At 45.4% G+C, this 22923-nt stretch overlaps 1 protein-coding gene across 2 annotated transcripts in view; it reads right to left on the bottom strand.

The window, feature by feature from the left end:
• UBP1 (upstream binding protein 1) overlaps window positions 1–22923 on the bottom strand; it is a 64756-nt gene that overhangs the window by 6329 nt on the left and 35504 nt on the right. Inside the window, exons 4-13 of one of the 2 annotated variants that reach the window (XM_065932932.1) lie at window positions 17469–17545; window positions 13277–13382; window positions 12756–12862; window positions 11013–11165; window positions 10799–10909; window positions 10245–10352; window positions 5317–5420; window positions 3116–3170; window positions 2767–2860; window positions 259–349 (exon numbers count right to left, since the gene is read on the bottom strand). In XM_065932932.1, coding sequence (XP_065789004.1) covers window positions 259–349; window positions 2767–2860; window positions 3116–3170; window positions 5317–5420; window positions 10245–10352; window positions 10799–10909; window positions 11013–11165; window positions 12756–12862; window positions 13277–13382; window positions 17469–17545 — 1006 coding nt within the window. The remainder of the gene's footprint in view (window positions 1–258; window positions 350–2766; window positions 2861–3115; window positions 3171–5316; window positions 5421–10244; window positions 10353–10798; window positions 10910–11012; window positions 11166–12755; window positions 12863–13276; window positions 13383–17468; window positions 17546–22923) is intronic. The other variant, XM_065932933.1, reaches the window with a different exon arrangement.

The following is a 22923-nucleotide window of genomic DNA, read 5'->3' on the forward strand; positions in this document are numbered from 1 at the left end:
GACCTTGAAAACCATAGACTCCGTAGAGCTCACCTAAAGAAGTCTGTTTTCTTGGCAACAAGCCTCAGTCCCCCCACGTGCATTTCTAAGCGTCTGCCCTGCCCTCGGCCCGCAGTGTATCTGGGCCCGCCTGAAGATGCCCACGAGATCTCCCTGCAAGCGCGGCGGGCCAGCGCCCCAGCGTGGCACAGCCTGCCCGCGCGAACAAGGGCAGATTCTTATTTCAAGCAGAACAGCTCCTTCTAAACACTGTGTTACCTCGACTTCAGTGAGTTATAGAGCCGAATCCCATCGGCTGCACCACAGATTTGTACCAGGTCCTCCTTGGTCAGTTTTAACAAGTCGGCACCTGGAGAAGAGCAAAAAGAGAATCTTCTCAAGGAACCAGGAGAAGAACCAGCAGGACAGGCTGCTTGGCGGCATCCGTCTTCAGTTCAGTGTCCTTCGAAACCATCGCGGCTCGCTTACGTGTACACACCCCCATGAACACCACAGGCACGGGATGCTGGCTCACACATCCTGTGTCGAGGAGGAGCTGGGAAGCCCAGAGGTTGGTGAATCAGAGCGACAAGCACGGCGGACAGGACGGACTGCTCCCAGCGCGGGACTGCCGTGCCTGCCTGCTCTGGCTGAGTGGTGCCTCTGAGGAGTAACATGATCCTGACCCGACAGTTCACTGTGAGATGAACTGTCTTTAATTTACAAAAGGCCAGTCTTTAATTTAAAAAGGAAGAAATGGAAGTCAGACCTGCCCAAAGGCACCCCAAGTTGTCAGCAGAGCTGGGATTTAGGCCTCTGTATTCTGTAACCTGCTACGTACAGTCCAACAGTAACAGCTCTGCCACAGTGGCCGGTTTCAATACAAAAGCATGGCAGAGAACTGCACATGATACTGAAGACTTCCTCTGTCAATATGTGGTGTGTACGTGGCCTGGTGCCCAGGATTTGCTTTAAAAGGATGAGACTAACAAAGGCTGCTCATCCTCTTTGGAGCTGGTCAAGTGCCAGAGGGGCGCTGCAGACTCTGTTTAACGTCTGAGTGTGTCTACAACCTTTTGTTTTCCCACTTCATTGATGCTCAGATGTAATTTATTGGGAAAACTAAAATGCCCTCGAGATTAAAGCATGACTTCCATATGATAAATATCCACTTACATATGTAACAAGATAATAGAGTTACCTACTTTTGAGGGCTTGAATGTTAAGAGTCTCTTCTAAGTTTCTAGTTTTTAAGAGAGACCAGAGAAGCACGTCTCCCGTGGGGCACAAGCCCTGATGGAGCCGTCCGTGGAGTCGGGTGAGCAGAGCCCGGGGCCTTCCACACGCACCTCTGCCAACGGGAGCGGCGATAAGTGGCCTGGCAGCCCCGCGGGCCTCTCCGCAGCGCCCGACGGGCTCCTCCCCACCTCTGCTGTGGGGACGCTGCCAGGGGAAGCAGAAGGCGGGAGGCCACCCCCTAGTGAGCGGCACTCACACAACTACAGAACAGGAACCTGGGCCGCCAGCAGGGCCTTCCCAGGGTTCGGCGTCCTTCCCATCTCCCCTGTGAGCATCTGGGGCCTCCAACCCAACACACACGGGAGTGTTTAGCTTGTCCATAGATAAATCCTGAAAGTGTGGATCTCGCTAGCAATGAGAAGAAACCCAGCACTTTCATTTTAAAGAGACAGGGCTGTCCGAGGAAGGACTGGTCACAGCACCAGCACCGCAGGAAGGGCTGAGCAGGAGCCAACTTCCGCAAGCAGGTTTTGCCCTGGGCAGCTGGGTGCACACACGCTCTGCTCTCTCACGAGGCTGGGAGAGCCAGCTGCCGCTTTCCTGTGGCCCAGGAGCCTGGCCGGGACACGTCAGGTGTTCTGCAGGCAAAGGGCCCAGGGCTGAGCATGTTGAGGAAATGCTGCCCCTGCCGGCGCATCACTACTGCGCCTCCTGGCGGGTTTTCCACAGCACCCCGGAAGCAGCACTGCCGGTCCCCCCTACCATTCCATCTAAACACTTCCTTGGCTTACTAGGCAAGAGAAATCGTGCCTATAAAATTCCATATCTGAGCACATTCCTACCATGTAAAGCCACACAGCAATGATGAGGAACAAGTGATACCACATCTTAGATGGATGTAAGGGCATTATGGTGGGAGAAAAGGTAACTATGACACATACTGTATGATCCCATTTATGTAACGTTTTCAAAATGACAAAATCGTGGAGACAGAAAACAGACTAATGGTTGCCAGATGTTAGGGATGGTGGGGGAGGGGCACACAGGAGACGCCGTGGTGGTATCAGTGCTCTGCACCCTGACTCCGATGGTGGTGGTTATACGGACCTACAGACGTGATAAGGACGACACAGAGCTGTGCACACACACGGCACCGATGCCAATTCCTGGCTTTGATTTCATACTACAACTATGTAACGAGCCGAGTAAAAGGCACACTAGAACGTCTGTGTTATCTCTGCAACTTACACAAAGCCAACATTTACATAAAGTTAATAAAGTGAAAAAAATTGTGCATGTCCATTTACACCTATATAAAAACAAGGGCATGTAAACCTGCTGAGGTAGCATCGAGCTCCTGTTCTAATGCCGCACTAAGGGTCTCCAAGATCCACCCCTGGGGACGCCGGGGGGACACAGGACCGCCCCACACAGGCTTGGGCAACTTATGATTCTATGTACAGTTTCTGCTCCAGTATTCAATTAAGGCTAATAACAGTCCAGAAACAAATAAGTAAACAGTGTATGTGTGCGTGTACACAAACATACCTAAAAAATTGGAGAACAGTCTTGTGTAGGAAGAGAATCTGTTTTTGAGCAGCCACTGTTGTGTTTCCTGGATCGTGGCTGAAGGCTGAAGTTGCTATTAACAAAGAAAATGAACATAAACAGAAGAAACTATTTAGACTTACCAAAAAAAAACCCACCCAAGTCACTGGCATGTTATAAAGAAGGACATTTAAACACAACAGAGAAATCCTACAGGTTTAAAGTTTAACACACCCACGAAGAGCAGAGGTGTGACTATTCGGTGACCCAAACAACGGTTCACACCTCCGTCAGAGGCTTCACAATGCAGCACCCTGAATGCATGACAGGTTAGGGTGAAGACACTTACTTCACTAGAGGCCTGTGGAATTCCATCTCCCTGATGATTTGGGGAAGAAGAATTGCTGGGGATAAGGAAGGAAGGAAGAAAAGGATGATTGTTATATATATATATTTTAATTAAGACATTAAAGGATACTAGGCGAATTTAAAATGACACCATGGGACAGAGCAATGTAAACACATGCAATCTGCACAACGGATCAGGGGTCAGTGTGACGATAAGATCAAGACGAGTTTCCTGCTGGCCTAGTCGTTAGGACTTGGTGTGTTCACTGCCATGGTTTGAGCCCTGGTTTGGGAACTAAAAATCTCACAAACCACACAAATGTGGCAAAAAAACCCCAAAAAGATTGACACCAGAAGATGGTTTCACTTCTGGCTTCTCCATCTGTTCTAGCAAGGAAGTCAAGTGTCATGAAACACAAGGGTTCCATTTCCAGGGGTGCCAGGAAAATGAAGGATTCTCATTTATTTTCGTTAGGGAAAAAATATGAGAATCAAGTAAGGTAAACAGTGGAAAATAACAGCAAAAAGAGTCTACTTTAATAATGAGCTATACGAAATGATCTAAACGGACCTAAGCCAAAATAGAAAATAAAACCCCTTTAATGAATACATTTATCCACCATTAAAGAGGGTGAAATGCAAGAGAACAAAAGGAACCAATGTGAGCCGCCACCCTTGTTTCCCGGGAAGAATGAGGGCAGCTGCGTGGGGGAGGGGGGGGGGCATTTGCCTTCTGGGTCCCTTCTCAGCCCCCGCACCCCAGTTTCTCGGGTCCATCATGCCGTCGGTTCACTGTCCCCGCCCACTGGAGCCCGAGCTCCTCCGGATGGGGCTTCACTCATCTCAGAGCACCCCGAGCAGTGTGGGGACCACAGTGGGGTCCCAGGAAAGATCTGGTGAGCCGGCATGCACGTGATCGCTCCGCTCCGCTCGTAGCTTTCTAGGACTGTTCAGTCCCCTCTGTGGTAAGAAGCTGGTCCCAAGTCCAAGAGTGACCTCCACCTCCTGAACCACAATAACCTACGTGGAGACAAGTGGCCTCTTATCTATCCAGCTCCTCAGGGAAAAGGCCTTTTTTTTTCCCTTCTTTTTCTCTCACCAGACCCTGTTAGACTAAATGTTCATGTTCCCTCAAAAAATCACCCTACCTGCAGCGTGATGGGCACTATAGGAGGGCCTTGGGACATAATGGGCAGTGGATGGAGCCGTGAGGCTGGGCCCCAGGAGAGGGATCGGAGACCTGGTGAGTGGCTGCCTGCACTCTGCTCACTAGTAGGGAGCACGCGGGCTGGCAGCGCGCGGCCCGGGAGACACTGCTCACCAGAACCACCCTGCAGGCCCCTAGACCTGGGCGTCCAGCCTTCAGACCAGGAGTGACCTCCTGTTGTTTATAAGCCACTCAGTCCATGGCATTTAATTACAGCAGCCTGAGCCGAGTCCGACCTTGTCAGCATGGAGTGTAAAAAGGCTTCTCCTCTCTTTTCTGGCTGCACCACATGACTCGTGAGACCTTCCTGACCAGGGACTGCACGCGGCTGCAGCAGGAGCACTGAGTTCTAGCTGCTGGGCTGACGGGGAATTCTCTCCTTTATGGTTTTAACCCAATTATGAAAGTTACGTTCCTTCCCAGTAAGCAACGTCCTAAGAGTGAGGACCTTCTGATCCAACTACTCACCAGGTGCTGCTGCTGACAGGCCAGAAAAGAGGATGAATAAAGCCCACTATTCCTACTTCTAAAACCAGAACAAGTCTTTAGAAATGAAAAGTCCTTCCTTTTAAGTTTAACCACTTAATTTTTAAAAAATGAGTGTCTCTGGGAGAGGGCAGAAAATAATCCTTGTCTGACACGGTGAGCATGAAGACCAGTGCACCTTATCATAAACGCAGCCGTAACCTGTTCAAGTCAGTCTCCCCTTAACAACTCAGTCTTCTCCCTACCCACGACCTCATCAATGCTGTTTTTATCTCACAAAGAAGATATCTTGAAAGCGCACCCTTTTCTGAGTCCCACAGTTGTGAGTGTTTGAGGCACAGGGGCTAGGAAGGAAAAGGCTGGAGGGTGAAGAAACGACGATTTTGCTCAGCAGCAGGCTGTCTCTTAATTACCAGGTACCCCAGACACACACCCGACGGCTGCCGTGACTTAGAGAGGAGCTAAGGAGCGAGGCAGCCCGGGGCCCCGCGCGGCGCGCACACCGCTACCTGTCCGGGACGCTGCAGGCGCTCTGCGGCGGGGACGTGAAGGCGGGGGCCGCGGACGGGCTGTTGTTCACGTAGGCTGTGGGGGTATCGGGCCACGGGGAGCACTGCGGGCAGAAACGAAGACACGTGAATGATTCGCTTCTCCGGGATGCGGCAGAGACAGTCTTGTAATTCACTCTCTACTCTGGCCAAATGCAAGATCATGAAACACAAGACACCTGACATTGTCAAGCAACCTCACAGAAACAGTCAGACTGACTCTGTGCACATGCGTGTGCGTGCATGTGTGTGTGCGTCAGTGAAATGTTTCCTGTTCTGTGGCCTCTAGACCCTGACTACCCTCAGACGGCCCTGAGGTGACTGAGGACAGCGGCCAGCTCTCCCAAGGGCATTTCAGATGCGCACTTAAGTACCGCTACGTTGTGATCTCGAGGACGCCCACCTTCCTCCATTCCCCAGGAGGCACCTATCAGGCCTGAAGGACAGCAGAGGCAAGCAAGGGCTCGGAAGCACCCATGCGTGCTGACAGGCACACGACTGTCCCTCGGGGCGGCTCTCGCCCGCCTCCCCAGGAGCAGGCCCCGGCACGGGCACTTCCTCTCTCGGGTGGACGCCCCGAGGAAGACGGACAGGCCCAGGGTCACAACGCCAGAACCGCAGACGGTCCTGCCTGCAGCCATCTAGCTATGCGTGCATGTCGTCTGGAAGGGGCAGAGTGGACTTCAGTGTTTTTCACACTTCTGACCAAACACAGAGCCAAAGATCCGGAGACACGTCAACCGTACAGTTAGGAGCACTGACAAAGCTGAAGCCGACACATGCTGCGCGGGAGGTCTGAGCGCTGAGGACGGAGGGGCTCCATCCACGCCACGGGTGTTCTTTCCAGGGATGACTACACCCCCGGCTGCCAGGCTCCGCTGTCGTCATCACCTCCTCCCAACTGACACAAAAAGGCCTCCTCTCACCTCGGCTGCAGGGTACGAGACTCTGCCAAAAGCTGGGCTAAAGACCATTCAAAGATACTAGGATGGATACTGAGGAAGTACATGACTCGGAAAAACTCCTGCATGTCAAGGGGTTTTCAACTTTTTGCTTTCAAAATAATTCAGGAAGACATCTGGTCAGCTGACAGAGATGGATCCATCAGATCATACAAAAAAGAGATCACTGGAATTTCTGGCAGGTATCTCAGAAGGAGTTCCAAGGCCTGAATGACACACTGCTGAAAAGAAAAATAAATGTATCTAAACAGTTTCTCATCTACAAAAAATTTATAGTGTGTTCTATCTTCATCATTCAAAATATATTTCCAATAACATTTCTACTTTTATACTTAGCAATTACTCATCAAAATGTATATGATTTTCTGTTCTGATAAATTGGTACAAATAATAAGTTTTAAATTCCTCAACTAATTTAAGCTTTATAATGGTCATAGCAACTTTTAAAAATGAAATTTCAACTTATATTAAGTTTGTGGTAAAAAAGTAGTTAGGGTGATTTTTTAAAGTTTTTCAAGCATGAAAGCATGTCCTATTTGGACAAAGTTATTTAAGGGGCATGAAAGAGAAAACATGAGATCAAGAAGTTAAGTGTGAAAGTGTTAGTCATTCAGTCATATCTGACTCTTTGTGACCCCATGGACTGTAGCCTGCCAGGCTCCTCTGACCATGGAATCTTCCAGGCAAGAATACTGACGTGGGTTGCCATGCCCACCTCCAGGGGATCTTCCTGACCCAGGGATCAAACCTGTGTCTCCTGCAATGCAGGCAGATTCTTTACCATTTGAGCCACCAAGCTTTCAAACTTAGAGGGTTAATGTGCTGGCTTCACCTTAAGTCATACATACAGATAGTCACTATGTCAGAAAAAAATTTGCTTTCCAACTATTTAAATTTATGACGAAAACTTTCGGATGTCAATCTAAAAATGTGCAAGGGAATTGTACTCTTTCTCAAAGTTCTTTTGTGTGAAGTCAAGACCACTAGTCTGAAGGACTCTTGAGGACAGAAACCAAGTCTCCCCAAAGGTTACAGGAGCTCAACAGCGTGTCTGACACCCTTCAGTAACATGGGTGAAAATGAAAACAGACGTCCCAGAATCTCGGCATTCTTCCCAACTACCCATTAGACACCCCCTCAGAAGCAGGGAAAATGACTGCAGACTTGATGTTTCAACTGGCATCAACTTGACATCTAAATGACATCCCACCTGGCTGCAATGCCTTGCTAAACCGCTGGCACGTCATACCAATTTCACTATACATGACTTTTCCCAATGCCCGCTCTTTTCAAACTAAGGCTTTTGTTCTTTCCAGCTTGCCAAGTAGGACTTCCTCAGCACCTACAGTATGAGGCACACAAGGCCCTGAGCGCCGCCTGACAGGCCTCCTAACTCGCTTGTGTCAAATGCTCACGGCCACCTCTCTCTGCGGCAGACCTTCCTGATGATGGTGCAGACACCATCCTCCCCAATTCACACTCCAACAACACAGCACAACACGCATATCTACACAGCTCAGACTTTTTCCTATCGAGTCCCCAAATCCACTTTGGTAATTACTGCCAGCTATATAACTGAGAAAACGAAGCCATCAATATCTCCAAGTCAGCATGGCAGGTAGTAAGTACAGCAAAGACACCAAATTTACTGTAATTCCATCAACATACTTATCTCACTTTTACATATCTAGATTCGTCTAGCATCAGAAAAGCAGGGCTATTAACTGGTATCTAAAACTTGCCCAATAATTAAGAGACTCGATTCACTGAACACTGGAAAACCAGCACTCAATGCAAACTGGCCTCTACTTTTAGAAAAGACAGATTTCGCAGGTTGTTCAACGGCCAGCCTGGGTGAAATGTCAAGACTCTCCCACCTGCATGTTTCATAGGTTTTTCTTAGTCTCGACCTATGAGGGCCAGGCACACCAAGGAGTATTTTCAGTGTTTCTTCTACCTTCTCATTCTTCATGGCTTTACATGGTATTGCTTTTCAAGCAATGGTACTGCTTCCGCAAGGTTCCAGCAATACCCGACCTGGACTCACAGGCTGCCACCTTTGGTGCCCTTGTGAACAAAGTCCCTCCCTGGGAGGAACAGAAAGTGAGGACCCATTGGCAGACCGCAGGCCCTGACAGCCCAAATCCAAGCCCATGCAACACAGCTCAGATGCTAAGACCAGTGGCGACGTGGAGGGCCCGGCTGTGCTGCGCTCCTGGGAATCTACAGGGTGGCCTCTCTTCACGCAGGACTGTCTCACACCGCACCCTGCAGCTTCGGCAGGTGAGTCTGGACCTTCCCACTCTAAGTCAGCTGGCACTCTCAGATAACTGGCCGGCTTTTGCAGGCACTCGAAGAAATATACAAAATGCCGCAGACTTTCTTTTCTAAGGAATTAATCTGTACCTTGTTTTTAACAAACAGGTTTCCAAGAAGAGCTCTAACTACCCACTAGTCTTAACCAAACGCAGTCTGGGGCAGCAGGCGATGCACACCGGGAGGACATGCCGATCTGCTGACAGGTCGCTGCTCTGCTGACATTTTGCACACTTCAGACCTAAGAATCATGAATTCCTAACAGTTCTACCATCTACAAATTAGAGCTGGGCTATGTCACATTTAATTTATAATCAGAACCCATTCATTTTAGTTAGTTTACAACAAGAGTGGGAAAATGACTTGAGTTACCAGGCTTCCCCCCAAAAAGTTTACTGAGAACCATCTGTGTCTTCAGCTGGGAAAAGAGGAGAAGAGAAACAAAACTGGAGGGGTGGACGTCTGAGGGAACAGAGCATACAGCTGTTCCACACGACCTGTGATGTGAACCCAAAACACCCACTTAAAGAAAATGCAACATGCGTGGGGCCCCCTCACCCCTCAGAGAAGGACATTTTCAGTTTTACTATGTACAGAAGCATTTACAGTATTTTCACTCAATGCTTTCTTCAGAAATAATAACCCTGTGATAGTGCCTGTGGCTTCCACAGTCTACGGTTAATTACCAGTGCACGCGTCAGGGTGAAAGTCCATTTTCGGCACCTGGATAGTACAGTCTCTGCAGTGATGAATACAGCGGCCATTAATACATATGATGACAGCTATTTTTAAAAAGTAATGTTTTCTGTTTCCATTTACTGCAGGTATAGAGATGATCTAAGTTAATACCACAGGATAATCCTCTGTCAACGGTTTGATGAAATATGAAATAAAGGCCTTATCTCTTCCTAAGCTGATCAAGTTCATATTCAACCAAGGGCCCCCTGGACTGCACACTGTGGGGAACCAGGGCTGAGTGCAGCAAGGCGCCCTGGGCTGGCCTGAAGCATGAGGTCGCGATGCAGGTGCCAAGAGGAACCGCTAACACAGTCCCAGGCCGCCTTTCCACCAGTGCCGCTGAACAGGCTTTTCAAAGCGCAGACACACATTCTTGCGCAAATGCAGGGAAGTGGGACACACAGGACTGCATACTTTAACATCAAGCTAGCTGCCATCATTTCTCTAAATATCCATGACATTTTCTTATCACTTTCACATGTGAGAAAACAAACCCTTTTTTAATTGCACGGAAATAACTACTTTACTAAAAGAACGTTCAATCAGTGTCAGTGCTCATAAAGGGAGTGTGTGCGCAAAGGAGGGAGGGAGGGGGAGAGGAGGGCAGGAAGGCAGGGAGCGAACACAGTTTTGGGCGTCATTTTTTCCCCCCTCCGAAACCACCCAATATGGTCAACTTTGTTTTAAAGTGTTAGATTTAGGAAATTGTCCTCAGTGAGGAACCAGCAGAAAGCAGGAAGTCTAAACAAAAGCAAATTCAATCAGGACAAGGACATCAAAAACGAATTTGGCTTTACGTTTCAGTGGAAGTCGGTCCTATATCTAACACTGCACAGGGTTTCTTGCACAATGAAAAGAGAAGAAGCCCCTTACACTGCCTCGCTTTGCCAGAGAATCACCGTAGTCTGCTGGCAAAGTCCGCTTGCTGGACTTTTTCTGCTCATGTTCAACTGCATCTTCAATTATAGGCTCAAGCCTCATCTGGACAAACACCAAAGATTGGGATCAATGTCTTTTCGTTACACAGAGAAAGATCTAACACCCTGTTCATGTCTCCGCCATCCGATTTAACAAACGTCCGACCAGCAGGATTCAGAAGTTTTAGGAAGATGCAAAACCCCAGACGTGACAAACATCGGACGTTCTGGGTCCCAGCTTAATGTCTAACCAACTTCGGGGATTTTAAAGTAAGTCTGCTTCCGAGACCCGACTGGGATTTCAGCATCTTCATTCCAGACCCCACCCAGGAAACGAATCACTTAAACTCCCCCAATTTAAAGAGAGTATCTTCCCCGCAGATTTCACCAAGAACATTATGCCCACTGACCACCCGAGTTTCCCGGCCCCTCCGCAGCCGAAACTCATCCTCGCGGTGGCGCCCGGGGGCACCGCTCGGCCTCTCCTCGGAGCGGGGGGCACCGCATTACCTCCGTGAGGACCGTGGTGTCGTAGGACGGCTGGTACTTCTCCTTCTCGTGCGCAGCTCGCTTCTCCATCTTCTCCCGGTCTGTTTTTTGTTTCCTATCTGCACCTTTTGGCTTAAAAACAAAGCAGACCTTTTCATCTATCAGGCCTCAGACGCGCACCTTTCACAAGCAACGCCAGGCCTCACTTCCTCAAAGCCTGCTTTCCAGCTCTCACCTTAAAAACTTTGATTTGGCAGCTAGCTGAGTGTAGGTGATCTGTGTATTCTCCATTTTCATTCTGCTTGAAGGTGTCAACCTGGATCCTAAAAGGCACTCCCTTCTCACCTCCGTGCTTCCGGGGAGTGAATTCGGTGCTGATGCAGTGTACCTAGAAGATGACTCGAGCTGAAATGGGTCCAGGCCCTGCACTGGTCACCCTTCGGCCCTGCTGCCTTTCAGAAGTCCCGCCACAGGCAAACTCAAGAGCCTTTCACACAGACTCCCACCTATGAGCCAGCTATCTGTCAGGAATTCCTTCCTCATATGACTTTCCCTTCCCAGATCCAACTGAGCCCTTCTGAACTGCCCCCTCCAGTGCCTCACCTCTAACACAGGGCGGGCTCCAACGACGATGAGCTCCATCAGTGCAGTGGCTTTCCTGAGTCTGTCCCCGACCCCCACCCCAGACCAGCCGCTGGTCCTGAACCTGCACGTGGCTTAATCCACAGGACCCTCACGCCACTACTCAGAGCCCCAGGGCTTGCCCTCCACTCCCAGGACGCCGGAGTCCAGCCAGCTGGCCACCTCGCTGCTGCTCCTGTCATCAGCCTGTGGCACTCTGCCTGGGACTTCCACAGTCCACAAGGCTCACCCAGCCCCACGGGCATCCATCTGAGGCTCTGAGGGCGGCCGCAGTCCCCACCACTTCTGCGCCCTCTTCCCACGCCACCTCGGGGACGGCCTCAGGGTACCACACGGTGTCAGTATCAAGACTTTAGTAATTTCTGATGGCGACACGTCTCCTCTTCGAAGAACTCAAGGTTAAACGGATCTCTACACTAAGACTGAGATATACGGCCAGCTTGTACATCCCTCTCATTCACCACATGACCAGACACCCTGTCAGATGAACAGTGTGAGAGGTAACAAGTGACACGGCCCGGTTAGCTGATGGGGGACGCTGCTTGGAGGACCCAAAAATGCAAAATACTGAAGATTCTCTAAAGTTCACACAAACCAGAGTCTACTTAGGCTGCTCAGGAGCAATCTTCCTTTTCTATATAAAGATCACCTACTCGGCAAATTTTAATACCATCACTGACAAATTTGAATATACTGAATATCAGAATTACTGTTGATTTTATTTTACATATAATAATACTATATATTTGTTTTTTCAAAAACTGATCTCTTAGGAGATACAAACTGAGCATTCACAAGTCAAATGGAATGCCTGAGGATTGCCTTACAGTATTCCACCAAGAAACAAAAGAGGGGAAATTATAGTATCTGTAGAAGCCAGGGACGCGCACACAGACAATTCATTATCTTCTCCTCCTTTTATGGGGGTCTGAAATTTTCAGTGTTAAAATATTTTTAAACAAAGCTAGACTATACTTTTTATAGTATAGTTTTTCTTAAGACTATACTTTTCAATCATCTCCTTTAAAAATAGGTTTTGTTCCAGAGAAATGCATTCTGACAAGAAGTGTTAATTATTGTTACTACCAGTGGTAAATGTAGTATTTAAATAATGCTTTACACATCAGATTGTCTCTATATGTTAATGTCTATACATGATGAACTTAGTAGATTAACTCCAATTTAACAGTGTATGTTTGTGTATACAAAAGACACTACAAGACAGTTTACAAATAAGCATTAAGGAAAATAAGATGCTGCACCCAAGCATTCAGTCTCACCCGCGGCCTTCTGAACAATGAGGCTAGCGAGCTTGTAACAATGTGAAACTCCAAACCTGAATGAAAGCAGATGTGCGTTTTGCAGGATCCCAAAGAAATTCAACTGCATTTAACTGGCTTGGATTTGTCCTGGTGTCAATTATTCCCACGGACATTGGAATATCTGCATTTTAAAAAGAAGTGACATAGGAACAAACCAATTAAAAGGTTACAACTAAGATGATTATGTGCTAATGAAATTATACCGCGCTTTTTCCCAATGTTCGCCATGGTCAAACACTTCAACCTCAGCCCACTTACTGTGTATCATACTTTCTCCCACCATGGTTTGTTTCTATTTCATTTTATTAAGAAAATGAGGGATTGATGCCAGTCAACAATGATCTAAATGATTTCAAACTCGTAAAATCTCTGGCTCAGTTTCTGTAAGCGCGCGCGCGCACACACACACCCCAACTTCAGTTTTAACCATAAAACAACTCAAGTCACGCAGGATCTGCTGACATCAGACCTCCCCCACACGATCACGCGCGGTGTGGTGCCAGTGTACCAGCAGGCCCCCTGACGCCGCCTGTACCTAAGTCGAGGAGTCTGTCTCCCGGGCGATTCCACTTCCAACCTTCAAGCTGCTGATGCTCTGTATACTGGAGTCGTCGGTCATGGAATACAACTCTAATGATGCTCTACGGAATAAGTGGGGGAAATGAACACTTTTAAACTGTCCCAGCTAAAGAGCACAAACACTAACCTGTAACAGAAAAGCATACAAAAGCAAACTCTAATTTACACATTTTGTAAGTGGGCTGTCTTCTTCTTGGATACCTAGGTTATAGGTACAATTAATAATATTTGGTGCAAAGAATTCTAACTCAACAAGAATAAAATGGTTTCTTAGGTAAAATTTTTATTAAAAAATTTGATACTGTAATTCAAAATTAAGGTCTGTGTCCCTAAGAAATTAGGAAGAGTTATATTTCTATAAAGAAAACATTAGGGATGACCCCAGCTCTCCCGGGGTGAGGGCTCTGTGCTTCTAATGCAGGGGGCCTGGGTTTGATCCCTGGGCCGGGAATTAAGACCCACCCCCCGGCATGCTGCATAGCACCCCCTAAAAGTGTCAAGGGCATGGGTGAGGGTGGGGAACTGCCACCACCCCCAAATAGAGAACCTATATACAAAATTAATTCAAACTGCAAGTGAGGTTAGCTGAGGTAAGCAAGGGAAACAAAACAGAAAAGAACACAGGTAAACGTCACCCAAACACTCAAGTTCATTCCGAGGGAAGGCTTTAACTCTACCCCACAAACTGTAGGCCGTTCTCTGCTCTCCACCCAGCCCTCCCACACCTGCCACAGGTCTGGGCTGCCAACTACTATTTTGTTTCAGGGACAGGATAACAGGCCATCAAAATGGATTCAGATACCATATTTGCACTAGTGTTTCTGACACATTTATAAGTAATTGCTTCTCAGACTATGATGGAATAAGACACTCTTATTTCCAGTAGACTCCCTGCTGGATGGAATAGGAAATAACTTGTTACCCATACACAGAAATATTAGCATTAGTGCCCCTACCTTCCCCAACACCACATGCCGGCCAAACCAAAGCCGATGCGTCTTTTGAAAGGAACCGTTTAAAGTGCAGCACAGAAAATGTCATGATTTTGATTCTCTCATATTTAGTAAGAACCAGATCAAATCCATGAATTCAGATAAAAATAGTATGAGAATATACTAGTTTATAGTACTGTACCAAACCCCTTTCTAGGTCAGACTAAGTAGCACAGTAAGGAATATAAAGGGGGGACCACACTTAGGAAATGAGAGGATATAAAAGAAAACCTCTTAAATGAGATTAGAAGGGGAAAAGTTCTCTGGAAAGTGAAGTTGCGTCCGACTCTTCGCGACCCCATGAACTTTAGCCTGCCAGGCTCCTCTGTCTATGGGATTTTCCAGGCAAGAATACTGGGGGGGGGGGTTGCCATTTTCCTTCTCCACGGGGTCATTCTAACCCAGGGATGGGACCCGGGTCTCCCGAACTGCAGGCAGACTCTTTATCATCTGAGTCACCATGAAGTTCTGACTAAAAGGAGACAATGCACCTAGAGAATGAGCCACAGATAAGGAGCCCTAACAATAAGACAGAAACAGAACAAGCAGAGAGAACGTGCTGAATATTTTAAGCACATCAAGAAGTTCCCAAGCACCTTTGCTCAGCAACATTTGATCCCTGAGACTTCCCCTCAAGAGTGAGTCAAAGATCATGGGGGCAGGAAATTCAACTCTAGATGGCTGCAGAGTATTCTAGGGGCCCTTCTAGCTGAAAAAGGATGTTGTCTTATAAGAAATCCATCCTGAGGACTTCTCTGGTGGTCCAGTATTTAAGGCTCCACACTTCCAATGCAGGAGGCACAGGTGTGGTCCCTAGCTGGGGAACTAAGACGCCGTGTGACGCGGCCAGAAAACCAAGACAAGGAGATTCACCCTGTGGTCTCTGGCAGGCCCTAACTGTAACTCTGAATCCCAGACAAGCTCTCAGGACGCGGCTGTCTGTATTCACATCCACCAAAAATCAGGTATGTGGTTTCTCAAGTGGTTGATCAAATTAATTTAAGACCGTTTAAAAAGTAACCCTGTGACTGTCACAGTGACAACAGAGTTCACCCACATCGTCCCATAGGTAACATATCACTAGGCTGAATATTAACCAGGTGTGGCACAATTTGGCAAAGATTTGCCGGGACACCCCATACTTGTCTGAGAACAATGAGCTGGAACCAGGTCATGCTGAGAGATTATCCCTGGTAACAAGCCTCCTGGACTCTGGAAAATGAGAGCTGAGAGTCTCCTTGACCAAACTCTATTTGTCACTCGAGTTCAGCAGAGTATAACCAATCCAATGGGGCTTGCTTACTGGGAACAATGCTAACACCTCTGTAAAACGGTGAATCTGATCAGTGTTTACCACAGGTGAGAAAGCAAAATGAGGGAATTTTTAAAAAGCTGGCTTGAAGCTTAACATTAAAAAAAACTAATATCATGGCATTTGGCCCCATTATTTCAAGGCAAATAGATGGGGAAAACGTAGAAGCAGTGACATATTTTATTTTCTTGGGCTCCAAAATCAATGCAAGTGGTGACTGCAGCTATGCAACTAACAGATGCTTGCTCCTTGGTAGGAAAACTATGACAAACCCAACAGTGTATTAAAAGGCAGAGATATCACTTTGCTGACATAGGCCCGTAAAGTCAAAGCTATAATTTTTCCAGTAGTCATGTATGGATGTGAGAATTGGACCATGAAGAAGGCTGAGTGTGAATTGTGGTGTTGGAGAAGACTCTTGAGAGTCCCTTGGACAGCAGGGAGATCAAACCAGTCAATCCTAAAGGAAATCAGTCCTGAATATCCACTGGAAGGACTGATGCTGAAGCTGAAACTCCAATACTCTGGCCACCTGATGTGAACAGCTGACATTAGAAAAAACCCTGATGCTGGGAAAGATTGAGGGCAGGAGGAGAAGGGGTCAACAGATGATGAGATGGTTAGATAGCATCACTGATAATGGACATGAATTTGAGCAAACTCCAGGAGATAGTGAAGAACAGGGAAGCCAGGCATGCTGTAGTCCATGGGGTCACAAAGAGTTGGGCAACAACAAATGATAAAAAAAAAAATACAGTCATCTGACTCACCCTCTAGGGAAATGACCCAACTCACTGATGTGGCCTAGACATGACAGACTCCACATTTAAACGGCACATGTGAGAACAGGCGAGTCACCCGTCTCCTTCCATTCCAAGTATGCTGGGAGTCCTAGGAGTCAGGAGAAACCTGGGCGCTTTCTCCAGGTTGGCAAGACAGTGCTCCAGTGGGACCAGTAGGATTAGGAGCTTTCTGCCCCTAAATATTCAAAGGCTCTCAGCGCGCAGCGCTGGACAGCTGCTTTCGGGACTTGCTAGGCTTGTCAGCACCAGTACCGCTGTCCCCTCCCCACGCTCGCCCTTCTGAAAAGGGACAGGCCTTTCCAGCCGAGTGCCTCTCTGCACTGAGGGCCCAGCGGGCCTCCCCGGAGGAAGACGGAAGGGCCGAGAGAAGTCCTGCTTCTCTCTCACCAACAGCCTCACTGAAGCCTTCCCTCTTGCCAGTGAAGCTTCTTCCATAACCCTTGCCCTGTAACGCTCTGGAGTTCTGGTGTCACGCTGTGTGGTGAGGGACAAGTAGAGACTAGAAGGGTCCACCGCGCACGATACTGCAGGAGCCAGGGGTGGGTCTGGAAATCCTAAAAGGAGTGCGTTTGGCTATGCCTGGAATGAATGACTCTCCAGATAACTCCAGGAGGGTGAAGAAATAAAATTTTACATAGGAGAAATTTTAAGAGATAAAGTAACAGGCTCTTTAGAAGTATCAGTAACACTTACACTTGCCCCCACAGTATCTTTCTCCCTAAGGCATCTTTCAAAGAGAAACAAAGCTTTTGTTTTTCAGTACTGGGTTTTTCACCCTTGCTCAGTTACAACTGTTCTATGGTACCTTGTTTCCAGAGGGCTTTAATATTTACTTCATAACTGCTATAATTCCTATTTTACAGAGGAGTAAACAAAATATAGCTCAAAAAGTTAAGTTTTAATAAAGCCACTACTTCCTTAAAGTGACATTAAATAATTTGTTAAAAACTCCTGCAACAACAAGCAAAACTCTTGCAGCAAAACTGCTATTTTTTTTAAGTCGTTTCAGTATCTTTTCAGAATTTAAATGGAGGTCCTTACCTTTACCAATTTTCCAGTGATCTCAGGCACATCTCCCATTTTCCGATTATCCAGCATTCGGATTTCGTAAGACTGACCTACGTGTAAAAACTGTGTATCAGAAACAATCCATTTAGAGAATCTAACCCTGTGTATTCAGCTCTCTCTCAAACACACAATTACCCAGTGTTAATTTCTTAGAGAAGCAAACGAGGGTTGATCTTTCTCTTTCCTGCAAGTCACATCCTTTCCTTCTTCCACTCTCACAGAAGATTGACGAGTTCCTTGGTCACTTCACTTTCCTCTCACACTACCGTTTCATTACACATACACATATTACCTGAAACCAATTTTTCTTAACTTTATTGAGATATAACTTACATGCCATAAAATCCACCCTTTTATGCAACTGATTTTTAGTATATGCAGACTTGTGCAGCCATCATTGCTATTAACTTTAGAGTACCTTCATCATCAAAAACAAACACATACCTGTGAGCAGGTCCCTTCTCACGCCCACCCCCAGCCCTTTGCAATCACTCATCAGTCTACCTTTTGCCTCTTGGGATTTACTTGCTTTGGACACTTGATATAAATGGAATCACACAGGTGGCCTTCTGTGACTGACTTTTTCACTTATGTGCCAGTCTTTCCTATTTATGGCCAAATTATTCAACCGAACATACACACCACATTTCCTTTATTCATTCAACAGTTGGAAGGCATTTGGGTTGTCTCCACTTTTTGGGCTATTATAAATAATGATACTAGCAACATTTTGGACAGGTTTTTGTATGAGCTAGGGTCAAATTTTAATCCTGGAGCCTTCTTCCTTGTGTCAGGTAAATCCAGCTTAACATTTTGTCACTGCTCAATTTTGGTCCATAAAAAAACACAAGTAGATTCTCACATACCAATCTATTTAATTAGGAAAATAAGCTGCTGCCAAAAGTCAAGTAATATGCTCCAGATTTACTACAAGAAACTTCTGGATTAACTATCATTAAATAATAAAAATGACAGCATAATTTGATATGTAGAAAATTAGGAGTAATTAAAGAGGGCTTCCATATGAAGTTAAGGCTGTTTATGATGAAACTACCAATATCTTACCCACAATACACTGGGCTTACAAAAAACATACAAAGGGTGTAAGATCACACGGTCAAAACATAAGTTACCAAAATACAACCAAATTACTCCAAGTCTGGTAGAGGAAAATAACTGCCATATATACCACTAAAGAACAGTCCTTACATTAATTCAACACAATGAGAGATTAAACTAGAAACCCCTGTACGGCAAAAGAGAGACTGTTTTCCTTTACAGTTAAATCTGCGGCACACTTCACAATGGATCTGAACTGATCTTTTAAGAAGGCAAATGAACATCCAGGAGAGGTGATGAGTTGCCTCCACTGCTACACGTGCCCCAGGGATGGGCCAGAACCACTGACCCCGCGAGAACGCCAGGACCAGACCCCAGTTTCGGCATCTACACACCCTCTATCAAGGGAATAATAACCAGCACACAGTGAGTAGTGAGGCGACAGGGCCTCGTACTAAATAAACCCACACAAGCACCACAGGGTCATCCCCACATATAAACAGTCCTCTGAAACCACAGTAGGTAATTGTTTTTCCTAAACTCACAGATTAAGAGAATACAAGTAAAATGGAAAAGCAGAGGAACCACTCCTAGGTAAAAGACCAGAGAATCTCCCTGAAAGAATAAACAATGAAGCAGACCTCTTTGATCTAATAGACACTGAGTTCAAAAAGGAGGTAATGAAAATATTGAAGGAATTATGAAAGGCTATTGATATAAATTCAGATTATTGTAAAAAGAAGCTAGAAACTATAAAGAGGGGCCGAGAAAAATTAGAAAATTCATTTCCTGAGACAAAAACTGAGCTAAAGGAAATGAACAGCAGAGTGAATAATGCAGAAGAAAGAATAAGTGATCTGGAAGGTAGAATAATGGAAATTATCCAATCAGAACAGCAACTAGAAAGTAAAAAAAAAAAATGAAAGCAATATAAGAGACCTACCTATGGGATAATCTAAACCATGCCAATCTACGCAAAACAGGGATTCCAGAAAGGAAAGAAAGAGAAAAACGGACTGAAAATGTATTTGAAGAAATTATGGCTGAAAACCTCCCAAACCTAAAGAAGGAAACAGATATCCAGATACAGGAAGCATGGCGGGTCCCAAAAAAAGATGAACCCAAAGAGACCTACATCATGACACATTATAATAAAAATGGCAAAAGTTAAAGGGGGACTCCAGAGGCAGCAAGAGAGAAACAGGGTTCATTACAAGGGGACTTCCATAAGGCTACAAGTTGATTTCTATACAGAAATGCTGCAGGCCACGAGGGGTATATTCAAAGTCCTGAAAAAGAAAAATCTGCAACCGAGGACATGCTCTACCCAAGAAGATCATCATTTAGAATAGAAGGAGAGATGAAGAATTCCTCAGACAAGTAAAAACCAAAGGAATACAGCAATACTTAGCCTATTTTAAAGAAAATGTTGAAAAGTCTTCCCTACTAGCAGTAAAGAAGAAAGAATCTATAGGAAAGAGAAAAATCCACAATTGGAAGATAAATCGCTTACATAAGCTAGCACACACATTTTAAAAAAATCAAAGATTTCTGTGAAAGTGATGATAACAATAATGAACAGAAAACGATAAACATGAAGATGCAAAGCGAAAGCGTTAGTCACTCAGTCATGTCCGACTCTTTGTGACCCCAAGGACTATGGCCCACCAGGCTCCTTGGTCCATGGGACCAGGGAAGGATACTGGAGTGGATTGCCATCTCCTTCTCCAGGGGATCTCCCTGACCCAGGGGTTGAACCCGGGTCTCCTGCATTGCAGGCAGATTCCTTACCAACTGAGCCACCAGGAAAGTGGTGAAGATATAAAAAAGGACATCAAAGTCATAAAATAGGGGTGGGGAGGGAGTAAGAGAATGTAGACTTTTTTCCCCATAGAATATCTTTTGAGCCCATATGACTAACAGTTTAGGGAAAGGAGATAAAGGAAAGGGTTGATATCCTTGAAAAACAGAGTAAGCACAAATCAAAAACAAAACAGGTTCATAAAAAAACAGAAGAGAACTTAAGTGTAATACAAGAGAAAATCATGAAACCACAAAAGGAAAAAGAAAAAATATAAAATCAGTGGGAAAATAGGTTTAAATACAATAGCAATAAATACACAGTTATCAATAATTACCTTAAATGTCAATGGAGTAAAAGATGCAGAGTTGCAGACTGGATTTAAAAAAAAAGGCTCAACTATGCTGCCTGTAAGAGACCCACTTCAGGGCAAAGGACACATGTAAGCTGACAATGAGAGGATGAGAAAAGATACTTCATGCAAAAGGAAAAGACAAGAAAGAGGGGACTGCAATACCCTTAACAGAGAAGACAGACTTTAAAGATAAAGGACAGTGTATGATGATACAAGAACCAAAACCCAAAGATTTTACACTTGTCAACATATACACACCTAATAAAGGAGCACCCGAATACATAAAAGACTAACAGACATAAAGGGAGACCCGAAAAACTGACAAGAATACAATAGCTAAAGACTTCAAGACAGAGAATCAATAAGGCAACAGAAATCTTAAATGAGACAACAGAACAGGTAGACTTAATTGATATTTTTAGGACATTTCATTTAAAAAAGACCAAACCAGAACACACATTATTTTCCAGGGCACACTGAATATTCTCGAGGACTGATCCCACACGAGGGCACAACACAAGCCCCAACAAATTTAAGGTCTCCAGGATCCTTTCTTACCACAACACCGAGAAACTAGAAATAAACCACAGCAGGGAGGAAAAAAAAGCAAAACACAAGCAATTAAAGGCACTAACATTCCACTAAACAATTTATGGGTCAACACTGTAAAGTGATTATACTCCAGTAAAAATTTAAAACAAAAAAACCTAACAGATCAAGGATGAAATCAAAGGGGAAATTTTAAAATACCTCGAGGCAAATGAAAATGAAAACACAACCATACAAAATCTACAGGACACAGCAAAAGGAGTTCTTAGAAAGAAGTGCATCGCGATACTGGCCTTCCTCAAGAAATAATTAAAAAAAGAAAATCTCAAACAACCTAACTTACAACTTGAAAGAATTAGAAATAAGAGAACAAATGAAACCTAAAGTCATCAGAAGGAAGTAAACAATAATCATCACAGAGTAAACAAAGACTAAAACACACACCAAGAGACACACACAGAAACCCCCCACAGGAACCTCCCTGGCGGCCAGTGGCTGAGACCTCACACTGCCAGTGCAGCGAGGTTCAGCCCCTCGGTCAAGGAGCCAGATCCCAGATGCCACAGCTGAAGATCCAGCAAACTATAACTAACGATCCAGCAGGCGGCAACTAAAGCTCCTAAGGCCGCAACAAAAAGAGTTCCCGCATGTCACAGAACTGCGGAAGACCGGGCACAGCGTCCACCCACCCACTCACCAGTCAAACCTTCCTACAAATCAAAGTCCAGGACCAGATGTCTTCACAGGCGAGTTCTGCTGAACATACAAAGAATCTACACTAACCCTTCTCAAACTCTTCCAAAAGACTGAAGAGGAGGGAACGTTCTCAAGGACATCCTATGAAGCCACCATCAACCTGATACCAAAACCAGACAAAGATACCATGAAAAAAGAAAACTACAGGCCAATATACTGGATGAATACAGATGTAAAAATTCTCAACAAAGTATTAGCCAACAGAATCTAACAACACATAAAACAGATCATATACCACAACCAAGTGGGATTCATCCCAAACTCACAAGGATAGTTCAAAATACACAAATCAATGTAATGTACCACATTAAAAAAAAAAGTCAAAACCCACATGATTGTCTCAATAGATGCAGAAAAGCCATCTGACAAAATTCAACACCCACCATATGTACACCAAAGTGGGTACACATAGAACATATCTCAACATAATAAAAGCCATTTATTACAAACCCACAGCCAATATAATAACAGTGAAAAGCAGGAAACATTCCTGCTAAAAACTGGAACAAGACAAGGATGCCAGCTCTCACCACTTCTATTCAACTCAGAATTGGAATTTCCTGACACAGCAATCAGAAAAGAAAAAGAAATAGAAGGTAACCAACTGGATGGGAAGAGGTAACACTGTTACTGTACGCAGATGACATGATACTGAAAATCCTAAGGATTCCACACAAAAACTACTATATCTGATAAATGATACCCTGCCCTCAAAGTAGCAGAATAAAAGATTAACTTTCAGAAACTGGTTGCACTTCTTTACACTAACAATGATATATCAAAAAAAAAAAAGAATGTAAAAAAAAAAGTACCCTTTAAAATCACAACAACAAAATACCTAGGAATAAATTTGACCAAGGAGATGAAAGACTTATGTGCTGAGAACTATAAAACATTAACACAGGAAA

The sequence above is a fragment of the Muntiacus reevesi genome, chromosome 4, assembly GCF_963930625.1.
Source record: "Muntiacus reevesi chromosome 4, mMunRee1.1, whole genome shotgun sequence".
Taxonomy (NCBI): domain Eukaryota; kingdom Metazoa; phylum Chordata; class Mammalia; order Artiodactyla; family Cervidae; genus Muntiacus; species Muntiacus reevesi.